Source organism: Schistocerca piceifrons, chromosome 3 (genome assembly GCF_021461385.2).
Source record: "Schistocerca piceifrons isolate TAMUIC-IGC-003096 chromosome 3, iqSchPice1.1, whole genome shotgun sequence".
Lineage (NCBI taxonomy): Eukaryota > Metazoa > Arthropoda > Insecta > Orthoptera > Acrididae > Schistocerca > Schistocerca piceifrons.
This window is the reverse complement of record NC_060140.1, coordinates 233,653,760-233,677,881: the sequence shown is the minus strand read 5'-3', so window position 1 is coordinate 233,677,881 and position 24,122 is coordinate 233,653,760. Positions and strand designations below refer to the sequence as shown.

At 40.5% G+C, this 24,122-nt stretch overlaps 1 protein-coding gene across 11 annotated transcripts in view; it reads right to left on the bottom strand.

Moving 5' to 3' along the window:
* The window catches only part of LOC124789839 (serine/threonine-protein kinase tousled-like 2), a 576,094-nt gene that overhangs the window by 27,830 nt on the left and 524,142 nt on the right, over window positions 1-24,122 (bottom strand). For 8 of the 11 annotated variants that reach the window (XM_047257336.1, XM_047257338.1, XM_047257339.1 and 5 more), the window contains 2 exons: window positions 11,528-11,618; window positions 10,578-10,837 (listed from right to left, as the gene is read on the bottom strand). In XM_047257336.1, the coding sequence (XP_047113292.1) occupies window positions 10,578-10,837; window positions 11,528-11,618 (351 nt within the window). Of the gene's footprint in view, window positions 1-10,577; window positions 10,838-11,527; window positions 11,619-11,937; window positions 13,098-13,156; window positions 13,360-13,781; window positions 14,028-24,122 lie in introns of those variants that run through there. The other 3 variants (XM_047257345.1, XM_047257344.1, XM_047257346.1) reach the window with 3 other exon arrangements.

Sequence of the window (24,122 nt, the reverse complement as noted above, 5' to 3'; positions counted from 1 at the left end):
TACCATAAATAACAAAGGCAATAAATTAGTAGATTTACGAAGAGCAGGACTGTATTAAACACATCCTTCACAAAATGAAGGAAAGTCAATCTTGACAGGGACAAAATGAAACAAATGGTTCAAATGACTGAGCACTATGGGACTTAACATCTGAGGTCATCAGTCCCCTAGAACTTAGAACTACTTAAACCTAACTAACCTAAGGACATCACACACATCCATGCCCGAGGCAGGATTCGAACATGCGACCGTAACAGCCACGCGGTTCCGGACTGAAGCGCTTAGAACCGCTCGCCACTGCGGCCGGCCAAAATTAAACAAAAAAATGTCAAAGTTATCATATAGTTAATAGCAAAAGCCAGACAAACTGTAAAAAGCCACTGACTAAAAATGAATAGAACACAACAGGTAATTTTTAAATCTCAAACAAAATTATACTATAAAGCTTGTGCCAAACGAAACTACACACCAAGACCATAAGTATCAATTAAATTTTGCTCGATACTAATATATTTTGAGAAAACTTTTGATTGGTTACTAACAAAGCCTTTTCCAACAGCCAGTGAGAAATAATTCCCTGATTCAATATATGTCAGTAAACTGAAGAATGGATACATCAAATCTACATATTCTATGAGACTTTGTCTGTGAGAATAAAGCGGTGTTCAACACAGATATTCCTTATGAACAAAACTATTCTGATCAAGATTTATGTTCCTTAAACTTGGAAACTTAAGAAGGAATGTGCGCCAATGAAACATATATGGACCACCTTTTGCAAATGACATTATAATGTTCACCTCAAATGCAGATAAACAACAAATGGAAAACTTGACACAGCAAGTATGCGAGTAGGCCTGAAAATACATCACAAAAATAATGTAAAAGGCACATACAGAAATTAAAAATTGACAATGTGTTAGAATCAGTTAAGTTGTTAATGATATTATGGAAAGGATAGATTGCTACTCACTGTAAAGATAGGAAGCTGACCTGCAGACAGGCACAACGGAAAGACTGAGCATTTGGCCAAAGTACTCTTATCATGCCCCCCCCCCCCCCAACAAACAAACAAACAAAAAAACACACACACACACACACACACACACACACACACACACACACACACACACACACGAGGCATGCTTGCTTGCTTGTGCGAACATGTGTTTTTTTTTCTGAAGGCGTTCTGGCCAAAAGCTCAGCGTACAATACCGTATTTACTCGAATCTAAGCCGCACTTTTTTTCCGGTTTTTGTAATCCAAGAAACCGCCTGCGGCTTAGAATCGAGTACAAAGCAAGCGGAAGTTCTAAAACATGTTGGTAGGTGCCGCCACAACTAACTTCTGCCGTCGAATATATGTAGCGTTACACAGGCATGCTTTGTAGGCACAAAGATAAATGCTGGAGCCAAAACCTCTGCGTCAGTAAATAAATTTAAAAAAAGGTGGAAGACGAGCTTTTTTTTCTCCGCCCTGGGTTTCGACCACCGCATTTTCATACATTATCCAACGAACTAAATACAAATTCCGTATTGTTCATCTTCGAATGTAGCAGAATTTTAATGTACTACGAAAATCCGACAGGCAGGACTGTTTGGGATGTTTGTCAATATGGCCAACTCTACGTTCTGAATTTTTTCCTAGCTGTGAGAAGAGATGGTTGTTAATAGGAACCTGACGAAATGTGAATCACATGCAGTATTCTCTTCACCATAAGAAAGAATACGGATATAAACATTTTGCCATGTATTCTTTCGTGTTTGCAGCTATCTCATTTAAATCCTGTCTGCCTAATAAACTACGAAACTAGAGTGAGACAACAGCAAACGCAGAAAAATATACATATCGTGTCATGTTTATATTTGTATTATTCTTATGCCTAATAGTGATACAGTCAGAAATGAAGCACGGCAACTGACTAGATTTTTAAATCTAAGATGACTAATTTCTGTGCAGAATTTGATGTACTAAAGAAGCGGCCACAAAGATTTTCAAACAGAGAAAAATTTTCGCCTAACTCTCGTTCAGAACATGTTCTATCATACGCAGTCTATTATTTGGTTCTTATTAATCATTATCAAAGAAAGCAGCAGTGTAAGTAACAACAAATAGCAGTCTCTTGCCATTGTTTCGCTAATGAGACGATTTCTCTTTTTTTTTTAATTGTAAGCGGCCGTAGCGTGCACAAAAGCAAGCCATGCCGCGATCGGCGACAGGCCATTAACACGCACTATCAGAATGCAACAAACAATGCATGACACAGTACAGTAATGCATTTTCAGCTTAGAGTGACGTAAACACCTATAACAAAGAAAATGGCACTTATCAGATCAAAGCAAAATAAGCAATTGATTCAAACCAGACAAACCATGTGAGAAAGGAAGGGTACCCGTATAAATACGGACGGAGCGCCTGACGCATAGTAATGGCTACCTGGTAAAGCTTAACTGCTAAGCTTACGACTCGAACCAAACTACTTTAGCTGCATCATCATTCATTCGACCTAAATTGTGTCTCGTATTACAATGGACCAACTTTGTTTCGATTTGGAGGTGCGATCTAAAACTTTCCCTCCCCCCCTTGAATTTCGAGTCTCAAATTTCACGTGCGGCTTAGATTCGGGAATTTTTTTTTCCTTTATTTCGAATCTCATTTTTCAGGTGCGGCTTAGATTCGAGTAAATATGGTAGTCTTTTCCTTGCACCTGTTAGCAATTCAACATGTCATCTTAATGGTAATTAACAATCTATCCTTTTCATAACCCTGTTGATATTCCAACCTTGAATTTCCATGTCCGATTTCACTAAGTTGTTTTTTACTTAGGACGGTTGAATTTGGCAACTGAATGGACAGGAAATGAAAAATACAAGTGGGGAGAACATAAACTACTTGTAGGTAGTAATTTCTATAAACTAGATACAAATTATATAAATGAGAATTGTAATGTGTGTTAAATGAGAAGGTAAGAAGTCCACATTGTCATTATTGGCAATGAGACATTTTCAATAGGAAAAAAAGACTCAAAAAACAGATGGTTGCTCTGCCTGACGGGTAATACTTGCAGAGCAATGAAAAGAAATATACCACAGAACGAAATGAGTTAACATTGGAATTATGGCTCTAATGAAAATGAAGTGACAACATGTAAACAGGTGAGCATGTGGTGAAACCAATCGTAATTCCAAGATCTGATAGATTATATTAAATTAGTACTTGTTCCATAGATCATGAATACGACACTTCGTAATGATGTGGAACGTGTCTATACAAGATATTACATTAGACAAAATATTACATGACATTCAACATTTTTAATTTTATTTATGGAGGTTGGTAAATTACCCACTTACTATATCCAAAAATTCATCTAATGAATAGAAGGAGTTGCCATTAAGAAATTCTTTTAATTTCCTTTTAAATGCTATATGGCTATCTGTCAGACTTTTGATGCTATTAGGGTAAGTGACCAAAGACTTTTGTGGCAGCATAATTTACCCCCTTCTGAGCCAAAGTTAGATTTAACCTTGAGTAGTGAAGATCATCCTTTCTCCTAGTGTTGCAGCCGTGTACACTATTACTTCTGAATTCCTTCGGATTGTCCATAACAAATTTCAGAAGTGAATATATATATTGTGAGGCTACAGTGAAGATTTCTAGCTCTTTAAATAAGTGTCTGCAGGATGATCTTGGATGAGCTCCAGCAATTATTCTGATTACACGCTTTTGTGCAATGAACACTCTTTTACTCAATGATGAGTTACCCTAGAATATGATGCCATACGAAAGCAGAGAATGAAAATAGGCATGGTAAGCTAATTTACTCAGATGTATATCACCAAAATTTGCAATGACCCTAATAGCATAAGTAGCTGAACTCAAACGTTTCAGCAGATCCTCAGTGTGTTTTTTCCAGTTCAACCCCTCATCAATGCATACACCTAGAAATTTTGACTATTCTACCTTAGCTACCAATTTCTGATCAAAGTCTAAATTTATTAATGGTGTCATTCCATTTACTGTGTGGAACTGTATATACTGTGTTTTGTCAAACTTTTATGAGAGCCCATTTGCACAGAACCACTTAATGGTTTTCTGAAAATCATCATTTACAATTTCACCAGTTAATTCTTGACTGTTGGGCATGATAGCTATACTTTTATCATCGGCAAAAAGTACCAGCTTTGCATCTTTGTGAATATAGAATGGCAAGTCATTAATATATACTAAGAACAGCAGACGACCCAAGACCGAACCTTGCGGCACCCACACAACCTAATGTGAGGTTAGTGGGCGATATCAGAAACTGTGCATGAACATTGACGCTTACAGTTCAAGACCCTGCTCTAAGGAGAAGTGTAGAGGAGGCCTTTATCCACCAGTGGACATCAAATGGTTGATGACTGCATGGGATCAGACATTTTACTGTTTCTCTGTCATCACAAGCAGCATACTACATGCCAGTTGCTAACAATTTCACATTTCATGTACAGATACATGAAGGTGAGTTCTTTTGCTAGAAGCCATTTTTTGGCCAGTGCCATAGTTTTAAGTTATAGACAAGTGACGGAAACAAATCTTTGATTGATATCAACAAGCTCTCTTTCTTTCCACCGAAAGTTCAAAATGGTTGGAGGAAAAAAATTGAATTCATAACGAATTGCGTATTCTGTAAGAAAGATTTATAGCTAAAATATACTTGCACAGTGGCAAGTGACAGACTTCAGGAAAACAGACTAAACAGTCTTTACTGCCGACCCAAAACGTAACCACAAGCTGTTTTAATGTGTACGTGATCAAAAGTTTCAGGCAGTGTGTGTGTGTGTGTGTGTGTGTGCGTGTGTGCGTGTGTGTGTGTTTGTGGGGGGGGGGGGGGGAGGGGAGGAGGACATAATTGTGTTCTTCCTCTCCCTAGGAAGGCAATCTCATCCCCTAGGACCATGCTGAGGATGGCACTGTGGAGTAATGCCCACATCAGCTCCAATGCCGATTTTTGTACATCGGGCTGACACTCCGAAGCAGTTGGGTTCTAAGCAGCTACAGCAAAGTTCTTTCTTATCCTTTTTCCAACGTTTGAACATTATAGCCAGCCTCCATAGGGACTACTGTGGACAAGACTATAGCAGCATATGAAAGTTTCAGATTACAAATAAGTAAAAAAGAATGCTAGTAGTTTCATTTTCTGTCAGCAAGATTACTGCAGACTGCACAAGTTCAGACTTGACATAATTGGAGCAGCACCATGGTCATGGTCTTCTCAAAGTAAAATTTCTAGCATGCACCAAAAATTATTTAATTCTGTATACTGAAGTCTGCAATAATACTCGCTTTAACCAATGCTCTCAAAAATGGCAGTAAATGGAGATATCTATAACACAGCCTAAGGTCTAGGTAAGACTGAGATGGAAGTTTTGTTGACACCACAGACAGTGTAATCTATTGTAATTTTATGGATTATATTATGCATTTTTCCTTCGAAAAATTGCCTCTAAAATTCAGCTGTTTCAGTTAAAATTCTTGCCACTCTTAAAAATGGCCATATATTTGATGTCACTGGTAACTTCTCTCTATCTTGCAACATTGGACTCAACTGGCAGTAGCAGTGCACTGTGATGAACATGAGTTGTAGATATTCACAATACTTATGTTACTGGTAACAGGACTATTTTTGTCAGCAGTTAGTTTTGTAATGGAAAAAGTAAAAGGTATTTATATGATGTTGCCCATAAATTGAAAGAAATAGCATATGCAGATCATCATGGAAACAGAGCAGCTGAGAGGCTGACAGAGGCATTTCAGCCCTCCATCAACAGAAAAAACCGTTTTGTGATTGGCGGGCTAGTGAAGAATAACTGAAAATAAATAAATTGATGAACTGTGCTAATGGAGGACTGAATGGAAAATTACCAAAACTTGATGTAATGAAATGGATTCAAGGATGCTGCCAAAATGGCAATGGAATTAATGTATTAAATGATTCAAATACACACTCCTAAGCCACAGTGGAAATTAACAAATTTTAAAGGTGGAGTAAGCTGGTGTTACAGGTTTATGAAGTGTCACGGACTTAGCATACGAACTGAAACCAAAGTATCTCAAAAAATTCCACAAGAGTATGAAGATAAAATATTATCTTTCCATCACATTATTATCCAAGATGAAACAAAACCAGTGTGGAACTAAGCCAAAACATTGAGTATAGACGAACATAACTGTTGACATAAAAGGTGCTAAAAACTACCTATAAAAATAAAGTAAACATGAAAATATGCTTTACAGTGTTGTCCCTTCATGTTGTACTGATGGTACAAAACTTAATCCAATAATCATTTTTAAGAACAAAATGGCAGAACCTACTGAATTACTTCCAGGTAGTAGTGGTCACGCACATGATTAGGGTTGGATAAATGAAGCTGATTTGAAATTATAGATTAGCAAAGTGCAGGAGAGAAGGAAAGGTGCTTTATTGAAGAAGAGTTCTCTTCTTGTGATACATCAGTTTAATCATCATCTGGAAAATTCGGTGAAAGAGAAACTGAAATAGGGAAAAACAGAGCTTGCCGTTACTCTCGTGGGAGGACTTGCTTAACAACTGCTACCTCCTGATGTCTATTTATCGAGACTTTAAAGTGAATATGAGAAAGGAATGGAAGATGGATGAAACCCAATATGAATTCATGCCGAAGGGAGCTTTAAAATGACCTACAATCAACCAAGTGTGAGTGTGGATAAAACAGGTGTGGTCTAGAGTGAGGGAAGACATTATTGTTAAATCTGTCAAGAAGTGTGACATAAGCACTGCTCTCGATGGCAGTGAAGACCATCTTATATATGAAGAGGGAGACGATGACGGAGGAGGAAAATTCAGATGATTTTTTTAGGGCTTTTGGAGGTCAGTTCAGCTTTATAATTTAAGAATTTTTTTATTCTAGCTTTGCAATCTAATAATAATGGTAAAAATGTTATTTTAAAAATTGCTTAAAAATTATGGTGTGTCTTATGGTCTACAGCATCTTACTGTCTGCAAAACACGGTAACTACATTACACCTTCCTATAAACACCCCTACAATTCCCCAGTGGTCTGATACTTTCATTTTTTCGATAGGTCTAAAGGCATTAATATCAAGAACCATCTCAGGCGAAACCTTCGCATTCCCACAGGTGTACTAGATACTTTGATTGCTGAGATATTCATGATTATAAGAGACAGTTGCATGTTGATTTATAATGTTACTGCTGGAAGCTGAAGGAATGTATTAGGTATCAATATTGTGTTAAGTTCCTATGGGGCGAAACTGCTGAGGTCATCAGTCCCTAAGCTTACACATTACTTAATTTAGCTTTAACTCACATTAATGACAACACACACCCATGCCTGAGGGTTGCCTTTGACAGGGTGGGGGAGGGAGTTGTGCAAACTGGGGCAAGACACCGCAAACCGTGCAGCTAGCCTCTGCGGAAGATATCAATGAATCCAACTTGTCTCCTTTTGTCTCAAAACCTTTACCACATTGCCACTTTGTTTATAGTGTCTACTAGATGCTAACAATCTTTAGTTACAATGAAAGGAAGGTAAGGGGTTAATGTTGTGATACAATTCTCTTAAATTTTCTGCTCTTTTCATAAATCGAAGATTGGTTGGGAACACTACTAAGTCGCAGTCTACCGTTTCAGATGGAAGGTCCCAAGTTCATCATAACCTAAATTTTAACAACAACAGTTGGTCCCTTTGTAATTTTTGACTACATAAAATTACTTTAAATTCTCTGCCTCCTTCTATATTTGTCTTTACTTGTACTTACATTACCAGCTCTCCTCATGCCTTTCAAGTTTGTGTATTTGGTTTTTCTTTTAGAAATTATGCTCAGTTTTACAAAAATTTACTGGAAGCCAAAACCACCATTTATTTGTAGTCGGACTCTAGGTTTGTTGGGGATTACTTCAATGAAATAGTCCTGCAAAACCTGATATGGTAGCACAGCTCAAACCAAGTTAAACCTTTTCTTTTGATAAGCATTCTGGATTATTTGAAGGATCACAGTCAATTCACAAGGTCAAAATACTTTGATACAGATAACAGATCTCACCCAAACAAATTGTTCAAATTGATATTAATTAAAACATGGATACAAATGTGTTAGTTGCGAGACTTTTCCCTGAAAAACTCTAGTTCAGATTTGTAATTGTGATAAAAATGCAATCTTTCGATATACACGTGAATCACATTTTATCTGTAATGTTAATTTTTTAGTGTTTACATTTTTATATCATTTTAGTCTTTCTGCTCTATGTCAACCCAAGTCAACAGGAACAACAACCGGTGAAGGATCAAGAACATAATTTTGATCTCCTGAATCAAACTGAAAATTGGTCTTCAGCAATATTGATAATTGGAGAAATATTCATTTCGTTTAAAGTCACTTCGTGACATAGGGCTTGTTCGATGCCATAAGAATAATGGAATAAGCTGCCATATTATGGTGGCAACACTGCCATCATGCTGAAATGGGGCTATGTGCATGTTTTGTGATGAATAGTGATGAATATTATAAAAGTTTAAACATTATGTGAAGCAACCTTTGACAAACTAGCAAGTACAAATTAAGTATAACTAAATAAAAGGGAATTGTGGATTTGAGACACTACTGAGGGCCCTGCATTTATAAACAAAACAACAAAGTATATCATGCTCTCCACTCCATCAACGTGAAGAACATTGAGACAGTGCACAATGTCAGGTCTCCAAAAGATATGGAAAGAAATTGGCTGTTCCCTTTCTAAGAAACCATTCCAGTATTCACCATAAGCAAATTAGGAAAATAGAAAATTTAAGTCTAGGTGGCCTGATAGGGATTTGAACTGCCATCCTCTCAAATACAAGTCCAGTGTCTTATCACACTGCTTTCAAGTCATCTATTTCAGTAAACAACTAATCAATACTGAACATCTGATGATACTGGACCAGAGAATTATGCTAAGACTGAGAAGATGAAAGCATTTTATGAAAGAATGCAATGGCAGCGATACTGTCAAAGGTTATCTTTTTTTTTTAATTGGATAGTTATAACCAACTCCAGTAATGACATATCACAATTCACACATTTATGAACAAATGTAAGAATGAGAAGAAGATAAACCATTTGGCAATCGATGTTTGTGTGTGACATTAAGTAAACCATTATTACTTTGAAGTCAGAAGCACATCAATTGGAAACATATCATCTCATTTATTACATACAACAGGTGTCTCCTTTTGTGAAGTGTGAAATAAAGCCTAGATTATTAGTCAAAAAAGGTATTTTTCGCATGTAGTCTGTAACACAGTATCTCCAAACACAAGCCAGAACCATGTGAATGTTACCTCACAAAACTGAAACGTTCGCCACTTCCACAAAATAAGTGACAATAATCAAAATTAAGAACAAGCTTGAAAAATATTTCAGTTAGCTGAAGGTACTGTTCAAGAGAACTGGCTTATAATAGTGCACTTAAAGTTTATCAGTGAAAATATTTGTAATTCATAGTAGCTGTAATAAAATCTTTCTTGAAATTACTAAACTCATAGAAACCCAATTAAGATTTTCTTTGAGGTACATCAGGCTGACAACTGGAGGAGGGGTAAACTGTGCCTGTGAAACAAGGAAAATATTACTGCAGAAACATTTTAGTAAGCAGAGCAGGCATCACTACACTATGCATTATAAAAATATTTTCACTTTCTCCCAAAGACCAAAATTTCACTTTCGTTTAAATTTTACAGTAAAATTACAAATTCGAGTCACGATTGTGTATACTGAATTGTACAACACATAGTAGACATTACTATTACTATTCACAAATACTTTGATAAAACCCTTTTCACGAGTTTGTAGCTGTCAACTCTTTTTGCACCACACTTAAGATATCAGGACTGTCATTCAACAAATTGTCACACTTAATACTTGCTACAATGGCCTACGTTGAGTGACTTCACTACATACTGTGCAAGTGTGCTAATTCAAAACAATATTCACAGTTAAGCAGTTTATGTGCAATTCCAATTTTACTAAAGAGCTAAGACTAACGAAATTTATATGTAACACAAACATATTGAACTTAAGAACTATTATTCTGTCCTTTATATTTGAAAGATTACTCCTATACTGCCGCCCAACTATTAACCTTGATTCTTACACATTGGTTTCTTATAAAAACTTCACTTACATTCCACACTTTTTACTCCATGCAACTCAACCACAAATGCTAATGTTTTCCATTTTATTCCACCCACATAATTTTCACAGGACACAAACACCTGACATGGCATGTTAAAAATCACTAAAAAAGCTAATCAGTTTTGTTGCTCCCCTTTTCTTACATTATTCAAGAACCAAGTACGTACAGAAAGGGACTGCAGAACACCCTACATGCATAGCATGAAATGTTTCACAGATTATAGCAACAAAATGTTTACCACTGCATAATATCTGCAGTTTTAGAAGAAAACTTCTGGTTAAAATGCACACTATGTTTGTCTAAATTGACAGTCAGGACTGGCTTCAAAATTATAATGCATAAAAGCTGTGCATACACTTACCATAAACCCTTGCTGTGGTGATGGACTTTTAGAGCCCCCGTGCCTAATCGGACTGTTGCTCGCATGCTTTGGGAAATATTCTGTCATCTTCTTGTTGTCACTTGCCCTTGCCCCCTTTGCCCCCACTGGTACTCCCGCACCCACAACCGTTCCCCCTCCTCCATCATCCACCTTTCGCTTACGCTTTCTTTGCTCTGAAGCTGAACGAGGGAGTTTCTCTGGAGTATTTGGGTCCACCTCTTTGTCACTGTGAGATGAACCTGAAACAAATGTTTATCACATTTAGCAAACACTACAAACAGTAGCACTTGAATATGTCCCTGTCCTAAATACCTCTCGTTACTCACTGCATTCTACAAAGTTATGTCCATTGTCCTAACACTGTAAATGGAGTTTTGAATGTATTATATGTCAATAGTGATATTTGATTGCCGACTACATTAATCACAATATACACAGAAACAAACTAATTACCTTAATTTTCTCTGTATTATTACCGTGCTAATGACACTACTAGCATGTTCAAACTGACATCACAAACTTCCTGTCACCAATAATGAGAACAGTGTAGGCTACAAATTGTTTCAGCAAAAACAACAGTTTCAATCTACTAAATTACCTTCTCAAACACCAAGTTGTCACAATACCACAACACTTCAGCCTCACAATTACATAGCAAAAAAAACTCAGGACAGATACTAAGTCAAGAATGACACTGTATCAACTGGATTTCACTCAACATTTAGCTTTTAATGATAAGATTATCAGTGAAAGAATAAAACTAAATTAGTAAAACGTATGTAGATTAAAACTATGAAGCAGGTCTACCATAGAACTAACATTACATTAATGAGACTAAATGGAAAATCAAGAACACAGGAAAGATTTGTTGCATTTGATAAATCTGAATTACTTGTAAACTAGAACAAATTATTTCTTTCAAAACTTACCTGTACTCATATTGGAGTCTTGACTATGAACTGGTTGGCCCGAATTGACATTTGTCTGTGGTGCCATCTGAATTTGAGAACCAGCTGACATCTGAGGAGAGGAAATAAATTAGTGTGTGCATTTGCCAAGCTCACTAGAATTGTCAGTATTAGAAAGTGGGGAACTGATATTTTAAAAGTACATTTGTTTTGATCATAACCTTCCATAATAATTTATAGTGAATCAACAGAATTAAAGTGACAAGGCTAAAGAATATTTGATGAAATGTGACTTTTATTATAAATGTAATTACTGTAAAGTTAAACAAGAAAGACACACATCTGGCATAAACAGCTCAGTTCTGAGTAACAAAATTATGACAATATCCGTAATTACGCCCGAATAATCAACATATATATTGATAACGTACCACAGAAAATCATTTCATAAATGTAGGTTTCCAGTCTGATGACTCTCATACGAAACTCCCAGTCAGCTGGTGGCATTCTTCTAGGTCGAGGCCTGGCCTCACTTATCTTTTCACAGTTTCACTGAAGGTTAAGAACATAGCTACCATCAATGTGTTTATAACCTAGTTTTAGGAAATCTGCCCATATACAACGGCGATCTACATAACATGATTTTAGCGTTACACATTTTCAGTATGATCAGTTCATGTATGAGTAAACTTAAGTAACAACACTTGATAGTAGTTACGATCAGAACAAAATTTACGGCTGATGGATCAGATTCACGACAAAATGGAGGAAATGCGGGAGAGGGGAGAGTCGTTCGCCCATCTCGACCTTCTTCCAGATATTCACTCGCGTTTACACACGGTCACATTCGGCTACATCTCTATGACAAGCGTAGGATTAAAAGACGACACTGCTACCACTACTATATTTACTTCCAGAAACTGTCGAACTCATCGAAGTGCAACCGACGGTCGGCGGAATTGAATGTGAAGAAGTGCACTATTCTCTTGGTACACACGTACGCACACACTTAAAACAATACGGGCAGAAGATAACAGTGTCCGCTGCACTGTCGAGTTCCGCACAGGAGCAGCGGAAGAGCGGGCGGCCATATTTGTTTCCGTAACAGCGAAGGTGGCGATTTAGGAATCCGCCTCATACTGCTACAGGTCACAGCGGCGACGCGAATACAGGAGGGCAAGATGTCGCCGCGCCATGCCTATCGCGCGGCGGCAGCATATACAACACACTTGACTATACGAGCAGGGTCGCCCCTCCTCCGGCCGTGCCCCCTACCTACTCCTCAACGGGACAGAGAGGGAAACATTCCGACATTGACTGAGCAAGCTCTAAAATCAATGGTGGCAAGCTGCGAGTGTAACGCATATGTACGCAACAATGTTTTTATTTTGCTTCGAAAGCACAAAGTTGGTGACTCCTGCCTGTCTTGATGGTTGCTCTAACATGAAACACTATGACGGCCAGCATAGCAAAAACAGACATTCTACCCCGACGAGTGCACACTGTATTTAGTTTCTGTTCACTGGAGTTACACAATTCGTCGTCCACCATATGATCAGCAGAAAGCACGCTGCATCGTCACAGTCGTCCTGTGTAGTCACCCGGCCTCCCACGGTCGCAGAAACCGGTCGGTCAGTGGCCGCTAATTACCTTCTGGTACTCCCAATAGGTGAGCAGGAAGGAGCGCACCATGCTGTCCATCACAGATACGGCGGCGCACGTCATAGCTGCTGCTTCTGCGAGCGAAGGGTGCGCGAACAGGGCGCGACGGCGGCCATGGCAACCGCTAGCGGCGGTGGCGGCGGCGCAATGCCATTCAATTCGTGCGGCCCGCCCTGGTGGCCCTGCGCGGCCGTCACCGTCGGCTCGCCCCGCTCGTCTCGCCGTCGCTGTCTCCGCCGCTAGCTGCGGCAACGCCGGGGCGCCCAGCTGGCCAACCATGCGCTGTTGCCACCGCACGCGCACGTACACACAGCTTCGGGCCCTAATTGATTACAAAGCCAGCCCGCTTGCCGGGGCGTCCGCGGCTGTCGGCTCGGCTACTACTGCTCGTGTTGGCGCTACGAAAACCGAGCCACGGCAGGGCAGCGCTTCTAGTCAAGCCTCCAGGCCAGAACTTTTAATGACGCGCGTGTCAGTAATGTAGGGATTACTGCTTCCCCTCCAGGAAGTGTGTCAAGCCCGCGCACAAGCAGTAGCAGTAGTAGTAGTTCCGACAGCTGCGGGCGTCCCTGTGTAAGCCTTGCTTTACGCAGAGCTGTTTTCCCCTACTAACCGTGGGCTGGACGGCGACTTCCCCGTCGACGTACGTGAGCTCTTGCCGGTATCGATTCCACTGTGCCAGCTGCATGTTTTCACGGACGGTCGACGGTGCGGGAACAGCGACGAGCTACGAAGGCTTCTGTCACCACGGAAGCAACATGCTAGCCAACTTTTTACTGACGATAGGCGCCTCTCGTTTTAAGACAAGGGCACAGAGTGGCAAATATTGCTAAATCCGCTTAATTGGTAATCTCGACTAGCGGAGAGACGAGTGCATGGGAAGTAGTGCTAAATTTACCCGTCGGCCTGCAGTGCTGGCCAATGGCAGTTCACGTGTGTGTCCGGCCCTTCTGTCTCTCCCCACCTCTCCGCTCCCTCCCCCTCCTCGCGCAGCCACCTCCACCGCTCCTCTCCCGCACACTCCAACACCCGGATTGACTCCCGTGTACCGCCTGGAACGCTAGGCAATTAGGAAGCGAATAAAGCAGCCGCCATTTCTGCCTGCCGAAACTTAACGAACGCATCTCCCATCTGCCGGCAGTGCCAATAATAAAATGTCTAATATTTTCACAACACGTTCTCAAAATTGTGTGGATTTAAACGCTGAAAGCAGATATAGCGTATCATCCCGCTTTGTTACATTATAGATAATATGCGCAGCTAATTTCAACAGCCATCTGTAAACAGGTGTGGCCTTGACTTGTTTGTGTATGCTCTTCCCATAAGTTATTGATATACGCATTTTTTACATTTACGTACAAACTTTATCTGCTAAAATAATATATTAACAGCACAAACTATGCAAAATACACTAAACTGCCATTTCAAAATTGTGGCGCACGAGTATAAGATTTTTTTTAATGCTCCTTAACAACGTAATTCGTGAATTCAAGATTGCAACGAACTGCAGTGCGGCTTTGATGCCTACGATCCTCAAGTAGCACGAGAAAATCTAAAGATATTCGGAGTGAAAAACTCTTTACTACAGTAAAACATCCTAGGACGCGCTAGTTAACCAGCTTGAAAGTACGCATGATTCCACCCACCACTTTAAAAGCAACCGTGACTAGCGAAGTGCTGATGCACAGGCCAACTTTCCGTGTTCAAAACAGCGAGTGGCGCTATAGAACACTTGAATAAATGGAAAGGAATGGGCACAAAGATACGCACCTCATTTCTCAGTGGAAAACTTGGAGCGTAAAAATTAACATTGTTGTAGTTAACACTAAATATTTAATAAATTCTTGTGCTTCTGTTGGCGGCCTTTTGAAAACAGCAATGAAAAATGGGCCAGGCCTTTAACGTAAACATTCGAAGGCAAAGTAACCACTGATATAAATTCATTACTAGTGAAACATAGATCACAAGTGTATAGAAAAAGCAAGCATAATTTGTTCCAGTACCTAATTCACAATTGGTCGGCAGACTGCCAGACAAGCTACCTTTAACTTAATTTCACTGCATATCAGTTGTCTGGCGCCTTGCGACTACGATTAATTAAAAACAACGAAAATCTAGTTTGAGTATGTACGTAAACAATCACCACTGAGTTGTCTTCAAGGCATGATCACCAAGTTCAAATTTCTCCTACAAAACAGTTCCCTAAAAGGCATTACTTATCGCAACCAGCTCAAAATAAGAGGAACGAGTATTTTCTTTTTTATATACAGTTAAGTCTGCAATTATCATCGAAAACTAGGGAACTGGGCTAGTTTCTCGCATGCCTTCAAAATAACACTTTATGGCGCGATAAGACATTAAAATAAAACAAGAGATTTTTAGACATGCGCCAGACTAGAGAACGGCTCGCCCGAGATTTGTCAACACGTCAGCACTCCAAAGAGAGCAAGTGAGCAGAGAGCACACACCGTCGAGCCGGCTGTAAAGAATGCGCGTGGAGGTGGGGCCAGGCCGGGTAATCGAACCCCGCTGCAGTGCTCGCTACGCTTGGCGTTCCCACAGAGCTGCTCGGTGCTCTCCTGCCGAGCGTTCCAGCCCAGAGGCGTACGCAGCCTTTGCAGAGGGACACATCAAATGAGCCGAGAGCCCAACTACAAGGTTTAATGAATATTGGTAACACATACAATGACTGCGTTTTACGTAACTGGTCGCAACATACTCCAAACCGCCCTACTACCAGCAACAAACACACACACTCCGAACTTTAAAAAAAAGGGTTTGAAAATTTTTCCCACGAGAAAGAAACGTGGCTTGGTTTACCTGCTCTCATCTGTAGCAGTAAATTAACACGTTCGAATATACGCGTGGCTAAAATTTAGAAGTCTTGTTTAACCGCTGAGAAGGACGACACATGTAAAAGAAATCACGATTCATTTTAGCTGTCGAGGAACTGACACAGACATCCATAAGGCTAATCCTGCGCGTCGCCCTAACATTAGCTGTTGCTAGTTCATTCCGTCTCTTAAGAAACGATGAATCGCTTTGTCGTCACGAGAAGAAAAGTCATAACGATATCTAGGTTTGGCTGCGGATTCTCGATGGCTCAGAATTTCATTGCTTATAAGAGACGGGACATGAAAAGATCCACTTCACGGATATGTTTTGAAGCTCACAACAATGATTAACTAGTAGCGTCCATTACGAACGAATGACTGCTTAAATTTCCAGCAGTTAAAGCAGGATTACGAATATTCTTTTATTATGTTTTTTTAGTTATGGGAAATACGTCTCTTAACTAATTGCGCTTACATAATACATTCGCTTCAACTAATGTACGGAATTACGAGAATCGAGTTACAGTTAGCACTTGAGATATTTTGCTTCTCTGCTGAAGGGAAGTTGAACTCACATTTTGGGAAAAGCCGGGTTTAAAGCCGGCAAACCGTGCAGATTACCCAGGTAAGTGTTGTAAGATTGTATTCAGTCAACCAGACTTCCGTCCGTGTATTCTCACAAACCTTACTAAATAAGACTATTATGCTCGATTTCCCCAGTGACCTCGGCGTTGGGACGATGCCCTTTATCTTGGGTCCATCCTCCTGCCCCCCCCCCCCCCCCCCCGACCTCCTTTCTTCAATTTTCCAACGTGATTAAGACATTAAAAAAAAAAAAATCACAAAATTCCAAACTACAATCTTTGCTGCAAGTAATATTCATCAAAACAGAAAACCTGAATATAAAAAGCAATGAAATCATCGATGAGAAGGCATAGAATTCCGAAAATCGTTGAAAAAAGTCGTTAAGGATTTTGAAATACATAAGGAAAGTTACGTATAAAAGACTTCAAAAAACAGTATGTAATTCCATGAAGCATACTGTATACTCTAACGTGTATCTCGTCTGGGAAAAAAGTAACGGCGTTGAAATTCTTAATAGCCGAAATGACGATACCCAAAGAAATCGGTGCTCTGAGCAATGGAGCGCCCTCGTAATCTCACCCTTTAAGTGCAAGAAATCTTGTAATAACAGTTGTCAGTTCCACGGAACTACAGCCCGCCTATTTCGATAAATTGAATCTAGGGCCTATCGCAGAACAAAAGAGCGTTTAACACGATCGTACGTCCTTAAATTGTAAGCTATATTTCCAGGTTATTTAGAAGGTTCTGCAGGCAGTACAAAACGAATGAAGAAGATTAGACCACAACGTTCTATTGACAAGATCATCTACGACGTTGGGATAGGGAAGTAAATCGGAACTGTAGTTTTTAGATCAAATATCCGGGCATTTGACTTTAGCGATTTAGTGGAAACGTGGGAAAATTGATTGGCCGATGGAGATATAAACCCTGCCCCCCCCCCCCCCCCCCGAATGAGCATCTAGTATCTCCGATTTCGCCACGTTTCTCGGTAATACGCAAGGAATGTAACAGCTGCGGGGATGCACAGAAGTCACATGGATGACGCGGGCTGCAGTGTCGGATTCACTGCAGATTAACGTCAGATTGGCAAAGCATACAGTGTGATGGTGGTCGCCTGGGAGCATAATAGTACGTACGCGGCGAGGTTCAATGGGCTGCTGTCATTTGCAGACTAGAAACAGAAGAATAACTGCGAAATCACTAATGGAAAACGTAGTCGGTAGTATTCCCTCGTCTACAGAGATGGTTGCAAGAGACTTGTTCCCTTTAATACAAACAGGTAAGGCAGAAATATGCGGAACAACATACAAAGGAGTAGAATCGTGGGCATGGTACAAACTTCTCGTAGCATTCGGTTTATGGCCTGCTGTAGCTCGTAACCGTTGATCGACATAGCCTTCAACGCATGGACCGTGCTTTCGAACGTCCACGGTGAGCGTGCCGCTTTCGACGTGCTATTGAACGCCCAGGAACGATGTGACTTGTATGTGTGCCTAAACTCGACACGCTGAACACTCCCAGTTCGAATGCACGGTCCGTATAGCGACGGCTTATGGTACGCTTTCACTGAGACTGCGGACTGCGCAAACTTCAGTTACAATTGCAGTGGGCTCACTACCATTATTGTTAGGCAACAGAATCAAGCTGCCTCTTCATGTGAGCCAAATTTCCTCTCACACGTAAAAGGCATCACCGTTACCAGCAGAATGCCTCTTTGACACGTGCATCGGCCGACATACATAAATGGTGGCAGTATTATGTTTTGGGAACCTGTGATTTAAATCGTTTTGGAACCCGTCGCTACTACAGAATGCTCTTCGAAGTAGACAATGTAAAGTGACCTGAGCACGAAGATAAACTACATTTCTGCACCTGAAAGTTGTTTGCGGAGCAGAAGACTTCCGGCTTTAGATCTTATATTTCTGAGCCAGCTAAAGAATCATAAACAATTTCTCTTGCTGCCCACAGTAAATGGGAGACCTTTGTGTCAACATGTGGTGTTATACTGTAGACCATGGGCCACGAACCAGACATTTACAATGCCCGCCATATGTCCGATCAATTGGATGATTATTTTTATGCTCATTATTCTTTGTGCGACTCTTCGAAGCTGACCCTGTGATCCTACACACCCGACTTCCTTGCATCGATTTCTATATTACTTTGCAACACTAAGTCAAATTTCCATGTCGACATCCTACATCTTCAAAAATGTGGCAGATTTAATTGAAAACAAATTTTAACCTGAAAACTAAATCTGAGGAGGAGATTAACAATATAGGGCACAGCGCTGTTTCGTCTGCTCTAAAAATAGGAAGAAGCGAAGTGAAAGTCGGTACTTTGGAAGGAAGTACGCAAGCAGTCCGCCTTAAGAACGTAGAAGCCTAAACACTACAAGACCAAGGTGAGTTGTGGCAGCCTGGGGTTGCGCGAGGGGCATTGCAGGGGGCGAACAATAGTCAAGCTGGCTGACGCTTGCCGAGGGTCGGTTGGAACCAGTTGCAGGTATACGGGGACGAGCAACGCACACAACGAACGGTTCGCAGTCATTCAGTACGTCTCTCTCTCTCTCTCTCTCTCTCTCTCTCTCTCTCTCTCTCTCTCTCTCACACACACACACACAGTGTACAGGGACAACAACGTCTGTGGTTACTTTATGAGACAGAGGTGCCACATTTCCCAAACAGTGAATTCGAAATGCTGTTAACGCATTAGGAAAACACTAATTCCGGTCAATGTAACCCTTTAACCGTTAACAACTAAACAGATCTGTTAAAGACACTATTTTACACAAGGAGGGAAAAAAGGCTACGATCTTTGATACTTCGTTTTTTTGTAGGTCATGCGAAGACAGAAAGCTGTAATCGAATATAGGAAACAAACATCTCTGTTAAGAACTGAATGAACGGAAACAAATCTTTACTACTTTAGGCGTAACGTAGCCAAATTGAACCATAATACGCAACACTCGGCTGTGGAATAAGTTTTGGGCAAGTTGGCCACCAATCAACTGAGGTGAAAAAACAAGGCACTACGACTGCAAATAAACTAAGAAAACTTAGGTTCATAAGAGGACAATCACATTCAAAACGTCATTCGTCATTATACTAAATTTTTGCCATCTGCTATCCGAAGAACACCTATGATAATTCCTGATGTAAAACGCACGCACAGTCCTCATCAGCGTTAACAACCAATCTTTACAAAGGGAACGATGGTGAAAAGAAAGGGAGAAAAACGGACTATGGCTATGTAAACCATCCTTGTAACTGTAGTTAGTTATAGAATCAATGTAAAACGAGAACGGAAATACAAACACTGGACTTGGAGCATCAGACTGTTGCAATTTTAGTTTCAGTTTACTTTACATAAAACAGTAACGCAGAGAAATTTCGCAAAAGCAAAATCGTATACGCGCACGTAAGAATCGGTCCATGCACGACAGTGCACGGTAACAACGTGCCCCAAAAAGCCGGTGGCTGAAATGCTATTTTTCAGGGGATCATATTTCGAGTTCTACTGTCACAGACGTAAACGTTCAAGTGTTTTGGGTAGTCCTACGCCTAGCGCTCATTTGTACATCTGTCGGAAGGACATACTGCAGTTATCCTACAATATAGGGTCAAAATTTAAACACTGCACACTACCTCCAGAAGACATAAATTTAAAAAAATCTTTTGCATTACTCGTCTACCACAGACCTTAGGCGGTTTATAAAACAGCGCTTGTTCATAGGCGGTTCTCGAGAAAACCCCGAAAAACCATGATTTTTGAGTGCGAAAACTACCAATTGTGAGGATGGAGACAGAAGCACTGGGAGCAAAAGAGAGAAGAGACAGTGCAAATGGAAAAAAAGATATGAGTGGGCCCCATCCAGACTGGCTAACTTTAACACGTAGGTATAGGGAATGGCGCATTTTGGACCGAAATTTTAAAACGCGGGTGTAGGGAAAATAATAATTTCGACCTCCCTAAACTTTTGAGCTGCCGAGTTACGGTGCAGACAGTGGCAGTGGGAAAGAAAGACAAAAGGAGACTGTATAAGTGCGAGAGGAGACAGTAGCAGTGGGATGTACTGTAAATCAATTGGAGAAAAAGGAGACCCTGTGAGAGGCGTATATAGACCCTGGCAGTCAGACGGAGATGCTGAGTATGAAGGCGTAACAACAGAGAGAGAGACTGGGTAAAATTATTTAAAATGTTCTGCGTTAAAACAGTGCATGCCAAAATTTTTGGTCAGGAAAGCGGAATGTGGATTGAAGCATGGCAGCTGGTTTTCCACTTTCCTGTCAGAGTCATTTAAAGAGGAACATAATCGCCGTTGTGTTCCGACAGGAGCATTTCTCCGCTGGTAGTTATTATTCTTAAATACCAGAATCAAAGTGCTTTAGTTGAGGATCAAACCATCGTTCAGGCGCGCAACATGGTTGTGAGACAACGGCTGCCTAGATTCCAAGAAAACAAATGCAGAAACATAGGGTAAAGCTTTCACGTTTTTATCGCGAGGAAACGGGAGTTTAGACACAAAGGATTCACCGTACAGAGGAAAATAATGAACCACCCCTTATAAAAAAAATATCAGTAAAACAAAACTTAAGCCATGCAAGGACGTTGGAAACACTGTATCCTCGAATTACATTCGTGTATCCCGTTGCCATGTATCCTATATTAACCAATGAGTAGTGAATGCGTAGTAACTATATTTGGGAAGACGATATTACATTGGTCACGAAAAAACAATTGACTAAAAATTGTCTAGAATTCGATTTGCACTACTTATTTTCAGTACCCTCCCCAGAACGCCGCTACCTAAAAAATCTGGCTTTGGGTCCCTGATAACGTACTCATAACTGAAGGAATGGCACCCAAATTTTCGGTTATTTAAAACAATGAACAGAAAATCGTAAAATTTCTAGATGCGTCAATCCTGTGTCGCATTCACATTATTAAAATAAATGGTAAGAGACCCTAATCTCACACCAATCTAATGGCTACCTCAAAACATGCAACGGTAAACTTATCAAAGAACTTCTGGCTGGGTTAGAGCAACGCTGAGTTGCAGCACCAGCCTATACTACTCCAGGAGAGGAGTAACTTACTGAAGCCCCTGTTCTCCTACACAAATTGTGAAACGGCCCGTGTGAAGCTTCCGGTCAGGCGAGTTCCGCCGCCTCGATACACACTGAGCTTGGTGGCTCGACTCAACGGAATATTACGCAGTGGCGTAAGGCACAACTAAGTGGCGCTAACGTACGTAGATAAAGGAACTGGAAAATGATTCTTATGGTTAGATAATACGCTTTACACACTCGTTTGCTGAAACAATACAGCGAAGGTATTTAACAAACTATTAATTTCACTTTACCACAACTTACTTCCGTTAAATTAGACAAATATACAGTGCTAACATAAATTATTCATTCGCTTTCCAAGTTCTATATTTTCGTAAGTATTACTTTTAAGAATATGACCGATGCATGCGTAGAAGTGTAAACTCACCGAGTTTGCTTTGAACCCACCAACTGGTGGCCAGCGCCTTCAATTTTGCATCATAATACAGGAAGTAAATGAAGATGAACATTTCGCCTCCAAGCTGATATTCAGCGACAAAGCAACCTCCCATTTATCCGGGAAGGTTAATTAGCACAACGTAGGCCGTTTTTCTTGTGGAGAAGACTGTGACGGGTTCCTCTTACCGTGATATGTTGCAGCTGAGGTTGTTTCCACAAATGACCGCTTTTCTCGAGAATTGCATCTTCCAACAACACGGGGCACCCCGTCATTGGAGCATCGATGTTCGTCGCTTTCTAAACGATGAATTTCCGCATTACTGGATCTGGCTCTGTTCTTTTGCGGGCGCCCGCCTCCCACCCCCCAACGTCGTGTAACCTAATGCAGTGTGACACTTTCCTTGTGGGTGCACTTTGGACAGTCTATACGTAGCCCCACCAGCAGGACCACTGTAACAGCTGACAGAACGCATCAGTGCTGGTGTGATGGCCACTGACATGATGTTGCTACGTAAGGTATGAAACAAATTTGACTACCGCTTGCACGTGTGTCGTGTGACTAGAGGGCACCCATAGTACACTTGTACAGTGCAAATACAAAACTGGTACGTTAATGGTTCTGTTCATGCAATCAGTCATATTTGTAGATGTAATACTTTGGAGAATTTAGAACTCTGAAAACAAATGAATCGTTTATAGAAGCCTTGTATACAGAGTGTACCAGGAGGAAATGTCAATATTCTGGGATATGAATTCTGGAACATGACAGCAACTATCATTCGAAGCAGAAACGTCTGGTAAACACAGGCTTTAAAAAGCATACCTTATGAGGTATGAGCACTTGTGTAAAAGGAGAGATGTACTTAACTGTAGCGAAGATGAACAAGTGCTCGTAGCTCTTAAAATATACATTTTACAGTCCATGTTTACATAGCTTTTGGCCTGAATGGGTGTCCCTGAATACTGAGAATTTCTCCAGGGACACCCTGTATGTGTCTCAAAGTACAATGTAGACGCATATGTAAGACACAAAAAGAAATTGGCTGTGCATCGTTAATGTGCCTACCAGACGACTGCAGATAAACGACGAAAGAACATGCGGATTGCTGTGGCCAGCAGCAGCAGCAGCATTACTACTACTACTACTACTACTACTACTACCACCACCACCACTGACAATATCATAATTATAATAATAATAACGATAATAGAAACCTACTAACAAGCTTCGACATTCCACCGAGTGCACAAAATTTGTAGGCGCAACTGCGTTAACTTCCCCTAAGCTCGTCAGAGAAGTTTCACGCTATGGGCCACTTTCACTGTACGCTGAGGGAAAATCTTTACTCCTTTATGCCTCTTGAGAGTAAAAGGAGCCTCTCAGCAAACTTTAAGGAGCAAAATATAAGCTTCGAACAACACAAAGACGACTTTTGACACATGAACCACTTAAGGTCAAAAATAAGTAACTGAGTCACTGAAATGATAGCACGATAGCCGAGTGTAGATTCTGAATCTACGCCCCCCATCCTCTACAAGTAAATTAGATCAAAACGCTAAAGAATTCGATTTTTTATCATTTTATGCAGTATATTTTTAAGAAGTATTCCTACTCACTTAGAAGTGAGTGCACATGTGTAACGACGGGTAACACAGACATCATTTCAGTTTAATTAACATTATTTGGCGACTAGGTTGGAACAAGGTCTCTTCAGCTGTTTCTTGACCTCCACTATTTATATTGAAAAACGTCGTGCTGGTTATTTTACTATTTCTGTCCAAAGAAACAGGCGCCAACTAATATGTTCCAAAATGCCGCGCACAAAAACGGGAGTCTTTCGGGACTTATACCGTGGGTTCTGATGGTGACAGAAAGGTATAGTCAAATGTTTTGGATACCCTTTAACTAGAGAACATTTGTATACATAGCAGAGGGGTCAAAGTATGAATATTGCACAACTTCCTCCTGTTCAAGCAAATGGATCAAATCGGTTAGTTCTTTCTGCATTTGATGTGGTCTACGAT